Source organism: Artemia sp. Qi Xiang Cuo, chromosome 8, assembly GCF_049724085.1.
Source record: "Artemia sp. Qi Xiang Cuo chromosome 8, ASM4972408v1, whole genome shotgun sequence".
Taxonomy (NCBI): Eukaryota; Metazoa; Arthropoda; class Branchiopoda; order Anostraca; family Artemiidae; genus Artemia; species Artemia sp. Qi Xiang Cuo.
This window is the reverse complement of record NC_142801.1, coordinates 62,076,768-62,096,674: the sequence shown is the minus strand read 5'-3', so window position 1 is coordinate 62,096,674 and position 19,907 is coordinate 62,076,768. Positions and strand designations below refer to the sequence as shown.

At 34.6% G+C, this 19,907-nt stretch overlaps 1 protein-coding gene across 1 annotated transcript in view; it reads left to right on the top strand.

The window, feature by feature from the left end:
* Positions 1-17,499, top strand: part of Arp1 (Actin-related protein 1) — a 45,903-nt gene extending 28,404 nt beyond the window's left edge. Inside the window, exons 5-9 of the mRNA XM_089093657.1 lie at positions 3,924-4,067; positions 8,878-9,043; positions 10,234-10,407; positions 13,348-13,410; positions 14,936-17,499. Of these exons, the coding sequence (XP_088949783.1) occupies positions 3,924-4,067; positions 8,878-9,043; positions 10,234-10,407; positions 13,348-13,410; positions 14,936-15,079 (691 nt within the window). The 3' untranslated portion in view covers positions 15,080-17,499. The remainder of the gene's footprint in view (positions 1-3,923; positions 4,068-8,877; positions 9,044-10,233; positions 10,408-13,347; positions 13,411-14,935) is intronic.
* Positions 17,500-19,907: the final 2,408 nt, after the last annotated feature.

Genomic DNA, 19,907 nt, shown 5'->3' with positions numbered 1-19,907 from the left:
GGCCCTCGCAAATATCAGCCTAGTAAAAGACAACCCGGAAAGCTGAATCTACAGAATCAATTACGAAACATATAAATAAATGAAAAAAGTTTGCGCAAATTTCAACTCAGGGAAACCGAATCCCGGTGGAAATCAACCCATCAAAAAAATTCGTATAGAATTTCACCCAGATTAAAATTAATTTCCGCGGGCTTATATCCTCCTGTGCCACCAGAGGCATCCAGCGCATCCACAAAGAGCTGCCAGTCATCCCGCATGTGTGCGACCAGCGAAACCTCTTCCCATTGAGGTCGGATCGTCGTGTGAATGCTGGACAGGTCCCGTTGCCCAATGTATCGCCACCTTCGTTGCCGAATAACGTAACGAATTACTCTTTGCTGTAAGACTAAAGAGTAACAAAATATGTTTGTTATACTCTGCATTATTGAAATTTGATATACATTTTATTATGTCTAAGATGCTTAAATTTTAGTTTTACTTATATTGTGCCACTAAAAATTTGTGTCGAATATTTTAAAAATAATCCATATTCTGGCAGGAGCATGTGCCAGATTAAAAAAAAAAGAAACGTTAGTAAGAAATCAGCAAAAGATAATCTAAAAAGGTACAGCACCAAACAGCCTAAGAAGTTACTGTTTTCCTTTGAAGGTTTAGTCTGCTTTGGTAATCAACATATTGTTGATATTTGAATTTTAGAGACGAACAGTGTTGTAATTAATTAATTTGGCTTATTTATCTTCATGGGTAAAGGTGGCAACACTGTCAAAAATATGGGACTGCTTTAAAAACTTATTATCATAATTTTGAAACAACCGAAATAAAAATTTAAAAAAACGTGGTTTTCAGATGTGAATAGACCAAAGATGTGATAAGCGGTCCAAAAATTTGTATGTTGATGTTCTTGGTACTTCAACAACAGTTGTTATTTTTTGCTGCAATAGTTGTTACTGGCAGCATAGTTGTTATTTTTAGCTTAGTTGTGCACCATAGATGCTACAATAGTTGTTATTTGATGCTGCTGTAGCCGCCTATAAAGCACAGACCTCAGGCTGAATCTCAGTGTCAAAATTGTGAAAAAAATTTATGTTGATGTTTTTGGTACTTCAACAATAGTTGTTATTTTTTGCTGCAATTGTTATTTGATGGTGCAATAGTTGCTATTTGATGCTGCAGTCACATATAGAGCACTGAGCTCAAGCTGAGTCTCAGGGTCGAAATTTGAAAACGACTTTTTAACCCTAGCTGATCCTATTCTTTAGCATGTCTTTTTGCCTGATTCCTTCAGGAACCAAGATGTTATATTTTTTTGGAATCGGTTCGTTTGAGACTGGAAAATCGTTTAAAAGCTATTTTTGACGGACCCATAACTTCAAAATAGAGCTGATATAAATAGATCGATTATTTCAAAACGCCACTCCTCTTTCTTTTCTATTTTTTGAATCCTACCTCCTTCCCTCCCAGGGTTTCCGTTCTATGCTTTCTAAGCTATTAACTATATCTGTGTAGCATCGCAACTTATAAAGAAACAAGTTTAGAAGCTTTTTCGTCTCAAAAAGTTACATCTGTTACGCCAAGCCCTACAGGAGGCTGTCGCTAATCCTGTAGCCACGTGAAATTTATTCAAGCTATCGAATCTGTAGGCAAACCCAAGCGCGGATCCAGGATTTTTTTTCGGGGGGGGGGGTTTTACTAATTTTTGACTCAGTTTTCGACTAATTTTACTGATTTTTACCTAGGTTTTACTAATTTTTGACTTATTTTCGACTCGGTCAAAAATTTCGGGGGGGGGGGGGTTCAAACCGGGTAACCCCCCCCGGGATACGGCCTTGGGCAAACCCCACAATTAATATCTCCAAGGGGCACTCGATTGAACATTAAAGTGATGTTTTCAGTGTGAACATAAAGCACTCAAAATCAAGAACTGATTGAACGACTCGAAACCTTACAGGGTCCGTTTTCATAAAGTCCGTGTGCACTTTAAACAATGTATAATTTTTATTTCTATTTGTGATAAAAATAATCTACAAAAAAGCGATAAAGCTTGCAACGAGGTCTAATTCATTAGGATTTGAAAGTTAAAATAACTAATATGATTTCAGGCAGATCAATTGCCAAATGTTTTTCGTGAAATGTAAAATCATATTATCCTTTCTATTCCTAATTAAATAAATAAGAAAAGTTTTTTCAACTGAAAGTAAGGAGCAACATTAAAACTTAAAATGAACAGAAATTATTCCGTATAGGAAGGGGGTTGCCCCCTCCTCAACACCTTTTTACGCTAAAGTTTTTTTGTACTTTTAAAAAAGCGTCTTATTGTTGTAATTAAACGGCCCTTGTGTTTCAGGAGTCATTCTTAAAGAATTGCGACAAAATTCAAGCTTCAGCGTAAAGGGCTTGATGCTGAGCAGGGGGCAATCTCCTTCATATACGTAATAATTTCTGTACGTTTTAAGTTTTAATGTTGCTCCTTACTTTCAGTTGAAAAAGCTTGTATTTTATTTATTTTCTGATCGTTGTTTAAATAATGCCAGGAAATCTAGTCCCACCTCCACGGATAAACCCCCTCCCCACGGAAATATCCTCTAGACAATTCAATCCCAGTGAAAATTTACCCCGGATGATTACTCTTAACCACTCCGCGCGTAAAAATGAGACGTAAAAGAAAAAGCAAGATATATAAAAAGAATTTTATAATTAGAATTCTGGCACATTCCTGCAGTTGTATAATTTCTCCTGACAAGTTCACTCCCTGGAAACTTCCCTCCCTATGGAAAATTCCCCCGCGTAAAAACCCCCAGCAGAAAATTTGTCCCCCCCCCCCAATCCCACCCGAAAATGTATGCATGCATCCCCATAACAAATACTATCCGTAAGCAATGAGCAAATTTTATAACTTCCACAGTTTTCACGAATTTTGTGGAAACTTAAATGAAATTTCAATGAAACCTTAAAAAAAATATAGATTTACTTCTTTTAAATCCATTTTACAAATCATTTTTATTGTAAATACAAATAAAGTTGTAATTTTTTTAAATGCACAGGGACTTTATGGACGCCCTGTACTGCTGCAGTGAAATTATTTTACGATATCCAAGTCTCAAGCTTTTTATGCTACTGAAAAGAAGGAAACCATATTGATGGGAAGGTGGCAGAACTGCTCCAAGTTGGTAATGGAACACTTTCAAATTCGTGTTGATTCTGCTACAGCTCTGAATAGACCGGTTGGTCTATTCCAAATAGACTGACCCAAATCATATAGAGCTGATTTAATTTTGAAAGGCCACTAGGTGCACTTGATCATTTGATTTAATGTCAATTGAATCATGATCAACTAAATTGAAAAAATTTAGTCGACATTTAGTGTCAACTAAATCATGTGAACATTCAATTTTTAAAGGTCACTCGGTGCACTTGATCATGTGATTTAGTGTCAACTGAATCATATGATCAACTAAATTGACAACATTTAGTTGACATTTAGTGTCGACTAAATCATGTGAACATTCAATTTTTAAAGGTCACTCGGTGCACTTGATCATATGATTTAGTGTCAACTGAATCATATGATCAACTAAATTGACGACATTTAGTTGACATTTAGTGTCAACTGAATCATGTAAAAATTCAATTTTTTAAAGGCCACTCGGTGCACTTGATCATATGATTTAGTGTCAACTGAATCATGTGATCAACTAAAATGACGACATTTAGTTGCCATTTAGTGTCAACTAAGTCATGTGAACATTCAATTTTTAAAGGCCAGTCGGTGCACTTGATCATCTGATTTAATGTCAAATTTATAAAAAATGATAACTAGATTTACTAATCCGTTTCGTTGTAATTGCAAAAAAAAAGAAGACAAAGCTCTGCTTGTCCGTAAACTTGTCAACCTGTCTTATTAGTTTAATTCTTTATATTTATAGATATGCTACTGGCCGTACAACTGGCGTAGTCCTAGATTGTGGTGATGGAGTGACTCATGCCGTCCCTATTTATGAAGGTTTTGCCCTGCCCCATAGTATAATGAGGGTAGACGTTGCTGGAAGAGATGTCACTAGGTATCTAAGGTAAGTTTCCTCGTTTTTTTTTTTGCCTGATACTTTATTTTTGTCCACCATTGCAGCTAAACAATATCTTGTTATTTGTTATGACCAAATTGATACACTTTTACAAATAGTTCTTAAATGTTTAAATAAGTAAACACTGCATTATTGCATTAAAAAAATGGTTGCAATTTTTAACTATTAAGAGAACCCAACGCAGATTTATTTTTAAGTGGTATTTAGAGAACATGGATCATTTGTATTCAACTCCATATCTAGGGAGGAATTACTGGGATTGACCCCCCCCCCCTAAAAATTTGGTTTTACTCGTAAAAGAGTAACAACAATTAATATTTTGCGTTTTATAAATTTTTTATGCGTTAAAAAAAAATTGTTGTACCCCCCCCCCCCCCCCTCTTCAACGAAAATCCTTGACACGCGCTTGTTTGTATTCCAAAAACAATGACGATAAAGTGTTTATAAGAATTGTTTTAGAAATTAGAATCTAGGGAGCAAGTACCCATTGATGTGTAAAAGGGGAACTGCCCCTCCCCTCTCTATGGGGTTTCTGCATCATGGTAGCTTGTTTTGAATATTGACAAAAATATATGCACTATTTTCATTTTGTTTATCAAAAGGAAAATTTTATAAATATAAAAAGTATATAAAAAGGAAAGTTTTTTAGTTTAGTGTTTCTATGCTTCAAAAAGCAAAGTTAGGAATATTAGTGAAGCTAGCAAAGGAAGTTAGGAAGTTACTAGTAACGATCATATTTTAAATTCAAAAGTATTGGAAAATTTACTCCTTGGACCATTCCCCCCATGCGGATCCCCCCTCCCTCAAACGGAAGATTAATGATGGAATTTGTGATTTTTCGAATTTAAATAATTTATTACGGTGAAATAACAAAATCTCAGTGGCATCAATTTCCTACATTGGGGAGGGGGGATGTGTTTTCCAAAATCTAGGGAGAAGTGATATTTTGTCGTTTTCAATTTTTTTCAATGAAAATACCAAAAAACAAGAGCGGATCCAGGATTTTTGTTGGGGGGGGGAGGGTTACCCGATTTTATCCCGTGGACTTTGTCTAACATCCTGTGTAAGCTGATCAGAACCGTTTACCTACAAAATGCAATAGGATTTAATGTGGGAGCATATTTTTTTTCTGGTAAGGTTTTATCTTTACAGGTATTTTTTAGACTAATTTTCGACTCGGTCAAAAATTTCAGGGGGGGGGGTCAAACCGGGGTCCCCCCCCCCCCGGATATGGCCTTGAAAAAAAAAGGTTATTCTTGGAAATAATCCGATTTTAGCAGTATTTCTGACTGGTGTACCGATTTTCTATATCTCCTCATCCCTGCTTTTATAAGTTGACTTTCTAAAATCACAAGTTGTATCAAAAGAACGTACTTTTTTTTATACAGTCCTTTTTCCAAAAACTGATTCAGTTGTAAAACCTATGAATAGTAAAAACTTGAATAAGCAAAATTTATGAATTGCAATTTACATTTATAAATAGTTTACTGCCCAGAATTGCGTAGATGAAACTTATTAAATGCCCTTTTAATAGCTCGTGATATCTTGTCCTCATACCTGCCAAACGATGATTATTGCTCGAGTCTTCAACTATTTGATCATGTCATATAGGAAATATGAACACACTTGAAAATATCATTCATTAGTAGAAAAACAACTGAAAGAAAAATGCTCTCAAGGTCGTAACTAAGAGAAGGGGACAAGAGCCCGAAATTCGGGAAGAATCTTGGGGCACGATTGGACCAGACGAACTTTCTATTTTTTTAAACTTTCTACTTTTTATGAACTTTCTACTTTTTATGAACCTTCTGACTTTTATATAATTTTCTACTTTGTACGAACTTTCTACTTTTTATAAACTTTCTGCTTTTTTTAGCTTTCTATTTTTTATGAATTTTCTCTCTTTTATAAGCTTTCTACTTTTTATGAACTTTCTAATTCTTATGGATTTTCTTCTAGAACATTCTGGTTTTACGTGATTTGTCGCATATTTAAAATATAAAGAAACCCTTGCTTAAAAAGATGATGATTTCAAATAAGTCCTTTCTGAAGAAACATGGCAAAATTGATAGATTATTTCAGTTCGGGATTATTTTTACACAAAATAAAAACAAACTTAAGGCCATTCTCTTTACCTTTTTCAAGAACTATTTGGGTATATTTATAACAAGAAGAAAACTCTTATTAAAAGGTCAAGATGTGAAATTAGTTCTTTTGGAAAAGAATGTATGCCAAAATCAGTAGACTTACCCTATGCTAGATTAGTTTATTATAGAAAAAGAAAATATCAAGGTCATTCTCTTCATTTTATTTTAAGAACCGTTGGGGTATATTTACGTACTATTATGCCTATTTATTATAAGAATAAAACTTTTAGTTAAAAAGGTCAGATTTAGAAATTAGTTCTCTAAAAAAAAATGAATGTCAAAGTTAAAGGGAGTTATTTTAAAGATTTGATTATCTTTCAAATAATAAGATCCATGCAAGAACCTTTATTATATACGATTTTAGTTGTAAGCAAGGCTGTAGAGTCGGTTATAAATTATAACCGACTCCGGCTCCAGATATTTTCAATATACTGACTGCAACTCCATTCAGCAAAAATTTACTAAAACTCATACTCTAGAGCCCTGTTTTAAAGCTTCATTTAACTATATTTTGTAAGTTTTAACCGACTCCAGACATTTTCAATATACCGACTTCAACTCCGACTCTATTCAGCACAAATTTACTAAAATTCATACTCCAGAGCCCTGTTTTAAAGCTTCATTTAACTATATTTTGTAAGTTTTAACCGACTCCAGACATTTTCAATATACCGACTTCAACTCCGACTCTATTCAGCACAAATTTACTAAAAATCCGACTCTACAACCCTGGTTGCAAATAAAAGAAAAGGATGTGTATTCGGTTCTATTGAGAAAATATATAGTTGTGTCATTCTTTAATTTAATATTTGTACAATAGGGGGGTGAGGGTAAAATTTAAACTTACCTCCCATTTACATCAGAAATAAAATTTGCCCCCCCCCCCCTAATGTGCAAATGTATTTCAAGGATTGATTGTTGATTTCATTTCCTATTGATACTTGATTTTTGTGTCATTTAAAAGCGCTTTAGCGTTTTATATTTCCTGCTTATCTAGATGTTTTTGGCTGTTAACCATTGCTATCTTTTGTTGGTCAAATTGGAGATTAAATTGTTTTCACGCCACAATAAAAAGAAAAACAATAAAAAAAAACAGTAGAATATTCAGCAAAAATAGCCCCTGTTCATTTTTAATTTTAATCTATCAACTATTTGGATTTAAATCCTCAGGTTTCTTTTTTTTAAACGCCGACATTACCATAGGCTGTCTCACTTATTAATCATGATCTGGCTGTCCCTTTGGTTAAATATGTCAATTTTTCAGTGAAAATAAAATATACATGCTTTAGTGAAGATACCCCTTCCCAAAAAAACATCTTTCAATATCTAGATGGGGGTACATACACCCCCCCCCCCAGTGACGTCACTTACCTTGTCCATATTCATATATGACATCATAGTTGCAGCGGTAGCAGCAAACTAGTTGAGGACAAACCACGGCCCATAGTAACCAAAAATTAGAAACCGCGTTTAAAAAAAGAAACAACAATAACTGGCAAGTAAGAAAAGAAAGGTGAAAGGAAAGGCAAGTAAGAAAGGTGAGGTTTAACATTTAATTAATGTTTTAATTAATTAACTTAATATAAAATTAATTAATTTAATTGAGGTTCAACGGTGTAGAGATTTTGATGTCAGCTCTTAATCAATGCCTAAAATATTAATACTTAGATTTTATTTAAATACTTATTAAACATTTAATTAAATATATAAATCTTATTAATTTAGATTTACCCGAAGGTAATACCGGACAGATTTTTTAAAATTAACTCTGCAAAACGTCTATTTTGGCTTTTTTGCTTTTTTGGAAGTATTCAGTAATGGTAGATGCAAAATTCAGTATTAAAAAGAAAAAAGAATTAAATTATGTAATCTGGACAACCTTGAAGTAGTTATAGACCTACCTATTGTCAAATTTCACCCGTTGTTTTATAATGTCGCCAACCGGTCTTCTAAGGTAGTTTGAAAACTGTCAAAATTGCCATTTCTAGCTGATTCAGGAATTGCTCAAAGAGACCGTCCCTTCTTCTCCTTTAGCAGTTTCGTTATAAGGTATAAGCCAATTAGAAGGGACTACACCTTCCCTACCGTAGCCATTCTGAACCTGTTAGAGGGAATTGCTTGAATACTAAGATGAATAGGCAGGCAGAACGAGTTTCCACTTTAGTGTTATAAGCGCTATTGGCCTTATTGACGCTGTTACACAAAAATAAAAAATCTCTATTAGTGTTGTTCGCCAACTAAGACAAGCCATTTCATCGATTAAGACTGGAGTTTGAGATATCCTTAATTTCCATTATATTTTATTTCATCTTTTACGTACCTCAGATAACCGATGAAGTCCGACTTAGAAGGTGGCGTATTGGGGTAACATGACTCGAATGAGACAACAACGACGTCCCTATGACGTTTGGTGCTGGACTTTTTCAGAAGACAGTGGATCCCTTTTGGTCGTTTACTTGAAGATGAGGCAAGAGTAATTGATCACTCAATGAGCTGTGGCTTTTGGCTCGGGATTGCCCAACGTAAAGGGCAGCAATTGCTGCCCTTTACGCCACTAGGCGTCGGAGGTTCTTAGTCTAAAAAATATTTTTTTTAAATAAAATGTAAATTCATTATACTATCCATTTTTGCTTGAACTTTCCTCTTTACAGGCTATTGCTTAGAAGAGAAGGGGTAAATCTCAGGACAACAGCTGAATTTGAAGTAGTCAGGACTTTAAAAGAGAGGACCTGCTACCTATCTCCTAACCCTCAGCGAGAAGAAAGTGTCGACACAGAAAGGATGAATTACACGCTACCAGATGGTCATATTTTAGAAGTGAGTAGTTTGTGTTTTAATTGGGAGTACCTATTTCCCAAGCCTTAATTATTATTGTACTATCTTTGTTTGGATGTACATTTGAATTAAAAATATATTGATCAGTATATACAAAGCACATTAAAATGTAATAGTTTTATATTTTCTGGCCGATTGCAGCCCCATGTCTATGTGACCCCCTCCCCCATCTGAAGGTCCTGAACTCATGGGTTAGTAGCAGCTATCTCCTAACCCATAGGGAGAAGAAAATGGTGACAGAGAAATGTTGAATTGCACACTAGCAGATTGCCGTATTTTAGAAGTGACTAAACGCTCTTTTTAATTCTACAAAATATATTTATGATGAATTTGAGGTTACTAGTGCCTATTTACTTGTTTATGAGTCAAATAATCTCATTATAATTAGGTGATAGATGTTTAGTCGTTATTGTAAATTTTGTCTTTGCATTTGGATGTACATTTAAATTGGAAATAATCTGATTTAATGTGATTTAAACATTTAATTTTATTTTTAAAAATGTATGGAATTTGTTGCAAAATATATTCATTTGATTTAAAATACAGTATATCTAGAATATATTTGATAAAATATATCAATACATTAATTGATTCAAAATATATTAATTTACTTTAAAAGAATGTAAAAAATTACATTCTTATATGATTGTTTTTTTTTTATTTTCTGGCCGACTGTGTTTTCATTTCTATGCGGCATCCCCTTTCCCTGGGTCACGCAACCTCTCAGTTTGAAAAACAATCTCCTAATGGCTAGTAGTCTATCTCCTATCTACCTCCTAATCGATAGTGAGAAGAAACTGGTGACACAGAAACGATGAATGACACATTACTAGATTTTTGCTTTAAGACGTCAATAAACTGCCTTTATGGTTAACAAATTTTTTTGTGTGATAAGTTTCATATCTTTTGCATCCCATCTCAAATGTCACATTTAATCAAATTTCACATCTTTTTTTGTAATTCCTCTTTCAATCTACTCACAGTTATGCTAATAGTTAATACTATTTTAATATATCTGCCTGTTAATTTTAATATACAGTTCTGTTAATGTTTATACACAATTCCATAGGGGAGATTATTATAGTTGATCTCGCTTTGAGAAAAAAAAAATCAATCAGGTCCGACTTTTATTTGGACTCCATGAATGGATCTTAATTTTTTCTCTTTTTTAGGTTGGTGCAGCTAGGTTTCGGGCACCGGAAGTTCTTTTCCGACCGGATTTAATTGGTGATGAATCTGAAGGAATTCACGAATGTCTAGTCTATAGTATTCAAAAATCGGATATGGATTTACGAAAAGTCTTGTTCCAAAATATTGTTCTCTCTGGAGGATCAACATTAACAAAGGTACATATATTTCTCTAATTTTAAGTACTACTACTTAGCGTGTAACGTATGAATTAAAATGGGCATAAACAAGGGAAACATTCTTATTCTCAGTAATAGCTTAAAACTAACATTATCACTATTACAAACTCGCCTTAACGTTAATCCACCAACGGTCAAAACACTTAAGGTCAAGGTGAAGGATGCGGCACTAGACCTTTAAAGTCCAAACGGTGATGCTGATCTTTGTTTCAAGGCCCTTCAGCCAGGAAGTGCAATGGGAGGGAGGGGGTTGGGGCCCAGCCATTCTGTGCTTTCGGACGCCCTTCAATCTTTTGTCCGAAGGACGAATCGAACCCCCGCCCTTCTGACAAAAGATTCCAAATACAGCGCGCCAACCACTTGGCAAGGACGACACCAACACTTGCTGACACTCCTCCTCCATTCCATCCTATTTACATATTCTGTTTTTTACGCCTCACAAGAAATTCCATAACTCATATGTACAATATATACAAAAACAAGTCTACCTTCTGAAAGGCCTCTCTCGAACACGTGTCAATAATAGTAATAAAATGGTCCTGCGTTTGTCCACAGTTTTCACGAAAATAGTACTAAATATTAATAGAATGTAACCTTTAGTTGAATTTGGTGAAAACCAAATCTCTCGTATCTTGATCTTGACCTTAGTATCTGGAAGCATTCTCCATCCTCTCAGATCTTGCAAAGTTGTTCCCAGAGTATCTTGTATATATTCAAGATAATAAAACTTTAGTTAATTGCTATAGCTGTAGCAAGTTGCTTGTAGTTCCTTGTTTTCTTGAGAAGCAGAGCCAAAATGTCATTTATGTCCAATGATATTTGAATATACATACCGAGCTAGCACTCTGATTCTTCGATATTTCGGAATATCAAATTGGTTCTTCCAGAATCTTGAGTCTTTTACAACTACACTTATCAAGTTAAAGTACAAGTTCCATTTATTTCATATCAACCAAAGTTGGAATATGTATACTCTTACAACTCACTGCAGTACCAAGCCACCTGAGGCCAACATAGCTACTCACGCTTCTCCTCCATCTATTCATAGCCTCCCTCTTTTCACCCTCCCAAGAAGTTGCAAGTTCCCTTAAATCTTCCCTTGCTGCATCCTCCCACCCCACTCGGGGACGAGCTGGTTTTCGTTCGGCCCTAGATGATAGGTCCAAAAGGTCGATGTTTGGCAATCTGTCATCCTTCATCCGGAGAACGTGTTCTAACCATCTCAGGCTTTCTCTCATTATAGCCCTGGAAAGCGGGATTGCACCATATTTTTCGTAGAGTTTACTATTTGAGATACGGTCAGTCAGTAGGGTACCCAAAACAATCCAGAGGCAGTGTCTCTGGAAAATATCTAGCGAATCTTCCTCCATCTTTCGTAGCGCCCACGCTTCAGAACCATACTAGATCACTGTCATCACTGTAGCTTCCAATACTCTAATCTTGGTTCGTAAATTTGTCCAGTTCTGGACTTGGAAGACATGAAACAACCTATTGCTGAAGAATGAACCTAGAGAAGTTATGGCAATGTTTGCCTTCTTCTGATGACCGGCCTGCTGCAAGCTTGTTGTGATAAAAGTGGTAAGGTGATTATGTCGATCGAAGTGCGGAACACTGAAGTACATTGCACAGGATATAATTCACAAATTAGCCAATTTTACAGTAAACATGAATCTGTTCGCAATCTACTCTATCTAATTACAGAAAAATTATGCACAATTTCCTGCATTCTTCATGTGAGTCGCCCGCCTGTTTTTGTTGTTTCTCGGCAATTTTTTTTTTTTTTTTTTTTTTTTTTTTTTCGATGTTGCCTGCGTATATGCACAAACGTAGAAATATTAAAATCTCGGGATCAATTATTGCTGTAACTTGAACTTTACCAAATATACCGTCAAATTCAATTCAATTGCGATTCAGTTTGAAAAAATTGAATCGCAGCAATTTTGTGTGCAAGTTTTGTTGTATTTATTTGACGGCATTTCAGCATGATTCTAAGTTGTAAGTTGAATCCAGATTAAGGAATAGAACTTCTTATGCATATTTAAGATTTTTCAAGTCAACAAAAAAAATTATTAAAAATAGTTTGTAACCGTATAACCGCAAAAATATAATTTAAAAAAAAAGTGTGTAAAAAGTTCTAGGCTTTCTTGCTAAAGATGCATACAAAAGCCGTTCCAAATAAAGTCGTATGGAAACATAGTTTAGCTAGCGTTTTTTAGATTTCTTCTTCCAAGAATGAATTCGGGCTCATAATTGTTTAACTGATCTTTTTAGTTCTATTAGTTCCAATAAAAAAAAAGCCAAAATCTCAAATCAAGAATTTTGTCCTCAGGAAGTGTCAAAAAGCTAAATGTGAGGTCAAATGTGTACTAGCACATTTATTTTTGTAAACCAACATTTTATAAAATAACAATTTTGATTGTCTTGTTTTTCTTTCTTTTAAAATTCGATATAACAAGTAAAGGTATGTCACTGGCAATGTAACTGCATTTGGAAATATTTTTTTAGCTAGTTTTAAATAAGTCGCAATACTATACCAAACCTTATAATGATAATAATTAAAAATAATTTAAATAATTAGCTAAATTAATAAATCAATAATTCTTAACTTATCTAAATTTAATGCTTGCCTGTTACTTTCCTTATGTGTTCATTCCTGTTTACTATGTCTAATAAATTTACCGGTTGCTGTAGCAGTCTTTTTAAATAAACTATTTTATATGCTGAATTTTTTAATTAAAATGATGGACGATAGACTTATCTATCAACAAGTGAAATGACATCATTTTTATACAATCCTAAAAAGGGCTTATGCCAGGATTGCCTCTCACTCACTCGGACTATCTGTCTGGGCTTTTTCTACAATTAGCCATGGCTTACCAAAAAAAAAAAAAAAATAAATAAATTGATTTTACTTTCTAGGGTTTTGGTGATAGATTGCTGTCAGAAGTAAAAAGATTGGCACCAAAAGACATCAAAATAAAGGTTTGTCTTTGGATCTTTTAGCATCATACTGAAAAAAATATTATTATATAATATAGTTATTTTTTATTATAAAAAATATTCAAGACCGCTTAACTTTTGCCTCAAGACTTAAGCGCTTCCATTTTGACGCGTAAATCTTAAAAAAGAGTGTAGCTTTTCAAAATCCACTTCCTTCGAAGTTTAATGTATATTTGCTTCCATATGTAAATCATTACAGCCTCCGGGAGGAGTATTTGCCAAGAATTTTTCAGACAAATCCTGTGTTTACATCTGATTTGCTTTGCTAATTCAAATTTGATTTGCCCGTCCCCCTCCCCCGAGCACCCTCTAAGCAACTCAGTGCGCGACTACAAGTCATGTATTTATTAATATATTTAGTTTAATAGATATTTAATAGGCAAGTTTAATGCATACTAATTTTATTGTCAGCAATAAAATGAGAATATTATTTCCTGTAGTATGGGTTGCTGATAGTTACGTTAATTTCAGTTTGCGTTCGGCCTTTGCATGGTTAAAACATGAACGAATCCGGTTCATAAATGGGTCCGTAAAAACCGGTTCGTAATCCGTAAAAATAGGTTCATAAATGGGAAGCTATTAAGTTGACTCCTCTATACCCAACGAAAAAGTGTATGGTAATCGCCTTTTTGTACCGTTGATTCAACCTTTTCAGTGACGTGACCCCAAAGTAGCTAAAAATAAATTCAATCTTCTCATAGCCCCCTTTACAATAAATACAAATTGACCCTAGATATCTGTTTCATCCTTAAACCCAAGGTTTATCATTAGCTATTTATTGACGCTTGTTCATTTTTCGGAAGTTTTTATTGTCACATTTGTATTGGCCACTGAGATCTATACATAAATAGAGGTTTTTTTTCGGAGCTAAATGTTTAAGTTTCTTCTGGCCAATTGTAACATTTTACCCATGGGATTACCAGTCCTTAATGGGTTGTGACCCCCCAAACCTAGAAACGATGCCTTTGACTTACTGCTGCATTGTGAATACCAAACCATTTTCATTATAACGTGTAGCAGCAATAAAGATAGGTTTATCTTCTGTAAAGTACTGATTCTATTAACGGGTGAAACATACGTACTCACAGGGTAAGATATATGTGCACACAGGAATAGGGCTCCCCCCCCCCCTAGGTTGGCATACCAATACCCGCTAGTAAGTTTCAAAACTGATCACCTAAATGTTCCTTTTCGGGAGACTTGACCACCCGTCGTCCTATCTCTCTTTATTTTTCCCCTTTTCTGTCTCTCTCTCTCTCTCTCTTTCTCCCTCTCCCTCTCCCTCTTTCTCTTCCTTTCTTTTACTCATTCACTAGCTCACACACATAGAAATTATTTTCTGATCCTCAGCGTCACACCCTAGATCCTGAGTGTATTGACTTGGGAATTCATTCTTGATTTCTTCCTGACGCAATCGAATCGTAAATGATTTTTTTTTATTTTTACGTTTCAGTATTTACCTTGGACGAAAATGATAAGTTAAGTATAACATCGTACTTTTTTTTAGATATCTGCCCCTCAGGAGAGGTTATACTCCACATGGATTGGCGGATCTATTTTGGCCTCTTTGGACACATTCAAAAGAATGTGGATCTCCAAACGAGAATATGAAGATGAGGGACAAAGAGTGCTGGCTAGAAAAACTTTCTGATTTATTGTTAATATAGCTTCCTTTTTCCTGTATTTCTAATTTTTCAGGCTTTCAGCGGACATATGTTACTTCTATTTTTATCCTAATTGGAAAACCAATCTTTTTTTACATTTCTTTTTGTATTTTTTTTTTCTCGAAACTAATCTCTTTTTTTTATTCTACTCTGCATTAAAACTTTTAGAGACAATGGTGAACTCTGAAATTTCTCCTTAGAATTAAGAAGGACACAATTCCCAAAGAGATGCCTGGAAAGTATATTTTTAGGACAAAAAATTTTAGTTTTCGAATCAGAACTCGTTTAAAAACCAACTTCATTAAACCTTTTGGTTGTGAACTTCTCCATCGCAGCTTTACTTAGTGTTTGTTTTTCTTCTTGGAAATCTGAGTATGCCCTGCAGAAATAAATGTCAAGAATGGACCACCCGTTTGTTCAATGATCGGTTCAATCGATATCAGAGCTATAGGCTGCGACCTTGGGCATCCGATCTTTTACTTAGTTCTATTTGTGTTCATAGAAGTCTGAGTACGTCCTACTAAATTAAATATAATGTGCAATTTGTGTGTCGATGATCGGTTCAAATCGATCTCAAACCTTCGGACTATGACCTTGGACATCATAGCTTTTTCTTGATTCTGCTTGTATTCCTTGAATTCTTACTACCTGCTGCTAAAATAAATGTGAAAAACGAATAATCCATTTGTTTGAGGATCGATCCAAATCTATATCAAAGCTTCACGCTACGACCTTGTATGTCGTAATTTGTATTTAATTCTGTTTGTATTCATAGGAATATTAGTACCAACTGCTAAAAGTAAATGTTAAGAATGAGCAATCTCTTTATTCGATGATCGATTCAAGTCGGTCCCGAAGCTTCAGGCGTCGACCTTGTGTATCATGGCTTTTACCTAATTTTGTTTGTATTCGTAGAAATCGGAGTAAGTCCTGCTAAAATAAGACGTCAAGTATGAACCATCTGTTCGTTCGATCACTGATTCGTTATTAACAACTAAACTAAGTAGGAAGGGATATGTAATAGCTACCCTCGCAACTGTCTAACATATCTAACACCACAGTCATTCATTGAGATTATTTTAAAAGCACCCTGCTTTCTGTTTGTATGTTTTGGTCATGTATATTTTCTTGCTAGGATATTGGAAGACTGCCAACCAAAGAGAAAAAGAGATTTACCTGTAATCTTTCCTGTTTCCAGTAAAGAGTGTTTTAATTTCATTCGTTTATGCCCGATACGTTTTTTTTGTAAACCTATCAAATTATTCCCTAATTTCTGTAATCTCTTGGGAGACAAATAATCCCGCCTTTTTGAAAACTTGATAGGTTCTCCTGCGTGAAATTCTAAACCAATAAAAGGATAAAAAGCTTTTTGAATCACGAGATTTTTACAAGTAGCCCTTCTGTTTCTCTGTACTGTTATCTTTGCATAGATCAGAATCATCTTTCTTCAAGCTGATAATCCCAAAGTTATATAAAGCTGATAATCTATATAAATCGATATGTATAATAATGTATATATAAAGCTGAAATGAAAGTTATAAAGCTGATAATCCTTAAATTTCAGACAAGATAACCTCGCTCAAAGGATGTGCGTGGTGTCATAGAAAGTTTTCATCGGAAAAGAATCGTACCCCTCTTTGAGGAGGGCTGGAGTTTTTTCACATACTTGTCCCTTCCCTTCGGTAGGTTATAGTCTGCTTCCCCCCCCCCCCCCCAAGGAAGCTGGAAGTTCGTTTCTTACTCGGACACTGATTACATTGAGGAGCAGATAAATAATAAGCAGTTTTTTTTGTACGGTTACACCATAAGAAGTAACTGCAATAACTTGATGTTGGTGCATTATTACATAAACCAAATCCAATAAGCTAGGGCTGAGAAACAGTGGCGCCAGTTGGAGGAAGGCATTTGCTTGTTCCCCCTCCCCCTCCTTTATTTCAAACAATACTTTTTCTATATCTTCATTGAAGAATACCCTTTTTGTTATTTTCATTGAAAAAGATTGCTAATCGGAATTCCATTTCTTCGAGCTTTTTTTAATTAATATTCAAACTTCTTAGTATTACAATATTTTCTATTTCACTACTTTTTTTAAATATACACCTGGACAAATGCATCAATGGTTTCTTTTGACCATCGTCTAAGTCGGGCCTAAAATATAAACTCTCTGTGATTAAGAAATTTGGTTTTGGATTAGGTAAGCTCCCAAGGTTAAGTGCTTTTTTTGTAGTTCTTCTGTGAACAAAAATATTTGAACTATTGTATTTCGTTTGTTTAAAAGCGATGTTTTTGGTTCGCTTATAGCTTTTTGTTAATTAAAGGCGGAAGGTAAGATAAAAGTGCAGAAATAATTAACTGCCTTTTGTAAAATTTCAATGTTTTTATGAAAATAAACAAGATTGTCTAACTTCATCTTTGTGTAGAAGTATTTCCCTGCAATGATCATTAACGGTTGGAATTTCATTTATTCCCCTCATTCTCCTTCTCTCTCTCTCCCTCTCTCTTTCCTTTTGCAAATTTCTCCCTTCCTTTGCAAATTGTACAGCTGATGCAGTTCTTAATCGTACCATTAAAAAGGACAAGAAATACTTCCTCTCTCCCTACCCCTGCCACTCTCTTCTTCTTCTTCCCTTTTCTATTCTTTTTTCGCAGCGATATTTTTAGGTTTCGCTAACCTAAAGGTTTCATAGACAAATCTTTAATATTTTGCTCGTGGTTTGATCAAATCCATGAGAACATGATATGCTCGTTGCTTCCATCAGATATGCGTGACGTATCATACAATTCATGGAAGTAAGGAGTGACCTGGGCAAATTGTAACCGACACTCTAAGAATGTGCATTTTCCTACCAATTTGTGGTGGTGAACTACAATTTTGACCCAAAAAGAGGGCAAAGATGCTAACCATTGAAAGTTCTGAAATAGCCAATCGATTTAAAATTATTGAAATGTATGGCCTATGTAATGAGCTTCCCCGTTTAAGAGGCAGTAATGCCCCGAGGTGACGTGTTTGTTCCTAAAGAGTCAAGCAGTCCCTAGAAAACGATTAATATAGGCACTTGTTTTAAATATTCAGTTAATCAAGTTGATTCAATTGATCTTTGATATGGTTAATTAAAAAAAAACTTTTTCCACAAAATAAGCTTTTCAAAGAAAAGTAAAGAACTCCATTAAATAAAAAATGAGCAAAAATAAAATCAAATCATTGACCAAGCCTAAAACTGCCACAAATCAGCATCGATAAATAAATGCAACCCATAACGAAGAGTTATTCTAGTAAATAACCGAGTCAAACTCAAAACGAGCAGAAAATAACACAAGTTGGGCGCAAAATCCCTATGCCTTCCCATGGCCAGAACAAAATTTTCACTTTACTGAAAGAATACAAATGAATGTGCATTGTCAGTTTAATATACATATACTGATATTTAGTAATCAAAATGTTAATATTATTTGATTTATTAAAGTTATAAAAGTAAAAACATTATATTTTTTTTAATAAAGTGCAAATTTTTTTCTGGCCCTGGGAAGGCATTGGGATTTTGCGCCCGAACTTATGTTAATTTCTGCTCGTTTTGAGTTTGAATCGGTTATTTATTGTAATTTCTGTTCGTTTTGGGTTTCATTTACTTATCGATGCTGATGTGTGTTAATTTCACGTTAGCTAGAATGTTAGATTTTATTTTTGCTAATTTTTTATTTAATGTATCTCTTTAATTTTCTGGGAAAAAATTACTTTTTAGAAAAAGTTTTATAATTAATTTCCTTTATTTTGGTATTGACATTGTCTGTTAGGGAAATAAGAAAAATAATACATGATATCTTTTAGTTTTTTAAGACTCTATAGTTTGGCCTATTTGTATGCTGGAGAAAAATTTTCAGCAATTTTTAACAACATACACCCTTTTAAAAACCTGGACACAAATAGTACTGTTCAATTTAATTTCATACCTCCTCTAGTTGACCTGAAATGGACAACTTGATACCATTCGCAAAAAAAATTCGTTTACTTTCTTTGATAGCTTGGATACACTTACGCTATTTTGATTTGGTTAAATTTTAAGAGCAGAAGTATCACCGGAAGTTTGAACATAATACCCTCAGTCGTTCTTGGGATACTGCTGAGATGCCTTATTGGGAATTAGCATTATCACATTGCATTTTGATTTAATCTTAAGGCAACATTTAGTATTAAAACATAATGGGCAAATGGGAGGGTGGGTGTGGGAGGTTGGGAGTGGAAGGGGGATTAGTTGCCCTCCAATCTTTTAATAGTCAAATAGGATTGTATGGAAACTAGCCCCCCCCCCACGCCCAACATTCACCTAAACCAAACCCAAAAAAAGTTTTTGATAGGCATTTTTGTCATCGTAGTGGATTTGCAGAGAGAAGATATGTATTTGAGGAGGACACTCCCTCACAACCCTCGGGGAAAGAGTTTTAATTTACGCCCAGAGGGGATATAAGAACGATGTTGCCACAATGTATCATTTATTATTTTTTTCTTTAGAGCAGGGAACTTCGTATCGATGAAGTTGCCGTAAAAACTACGAAGATGGCTCATTCAATTGGAAATTCGAATAGCTTGTGTCTTTTTTAACATTTAGCAGTAATCGGAAAGCGACTATCACCCCTTCGAAGTCACCTAGTTTCCCACACACAACCAATCTCAGTTTTGAGGTTGCGATTTTGCTCAATGCAGTTGTTTTTAAAATATATAATATGTTAAGTGATTAATAGTCGAAAGTGATTGGAAGGCAACTAACACCCCTTCCACGCCCACCATTTCCCGAAACACATCCAATCTAAATTTTGAAA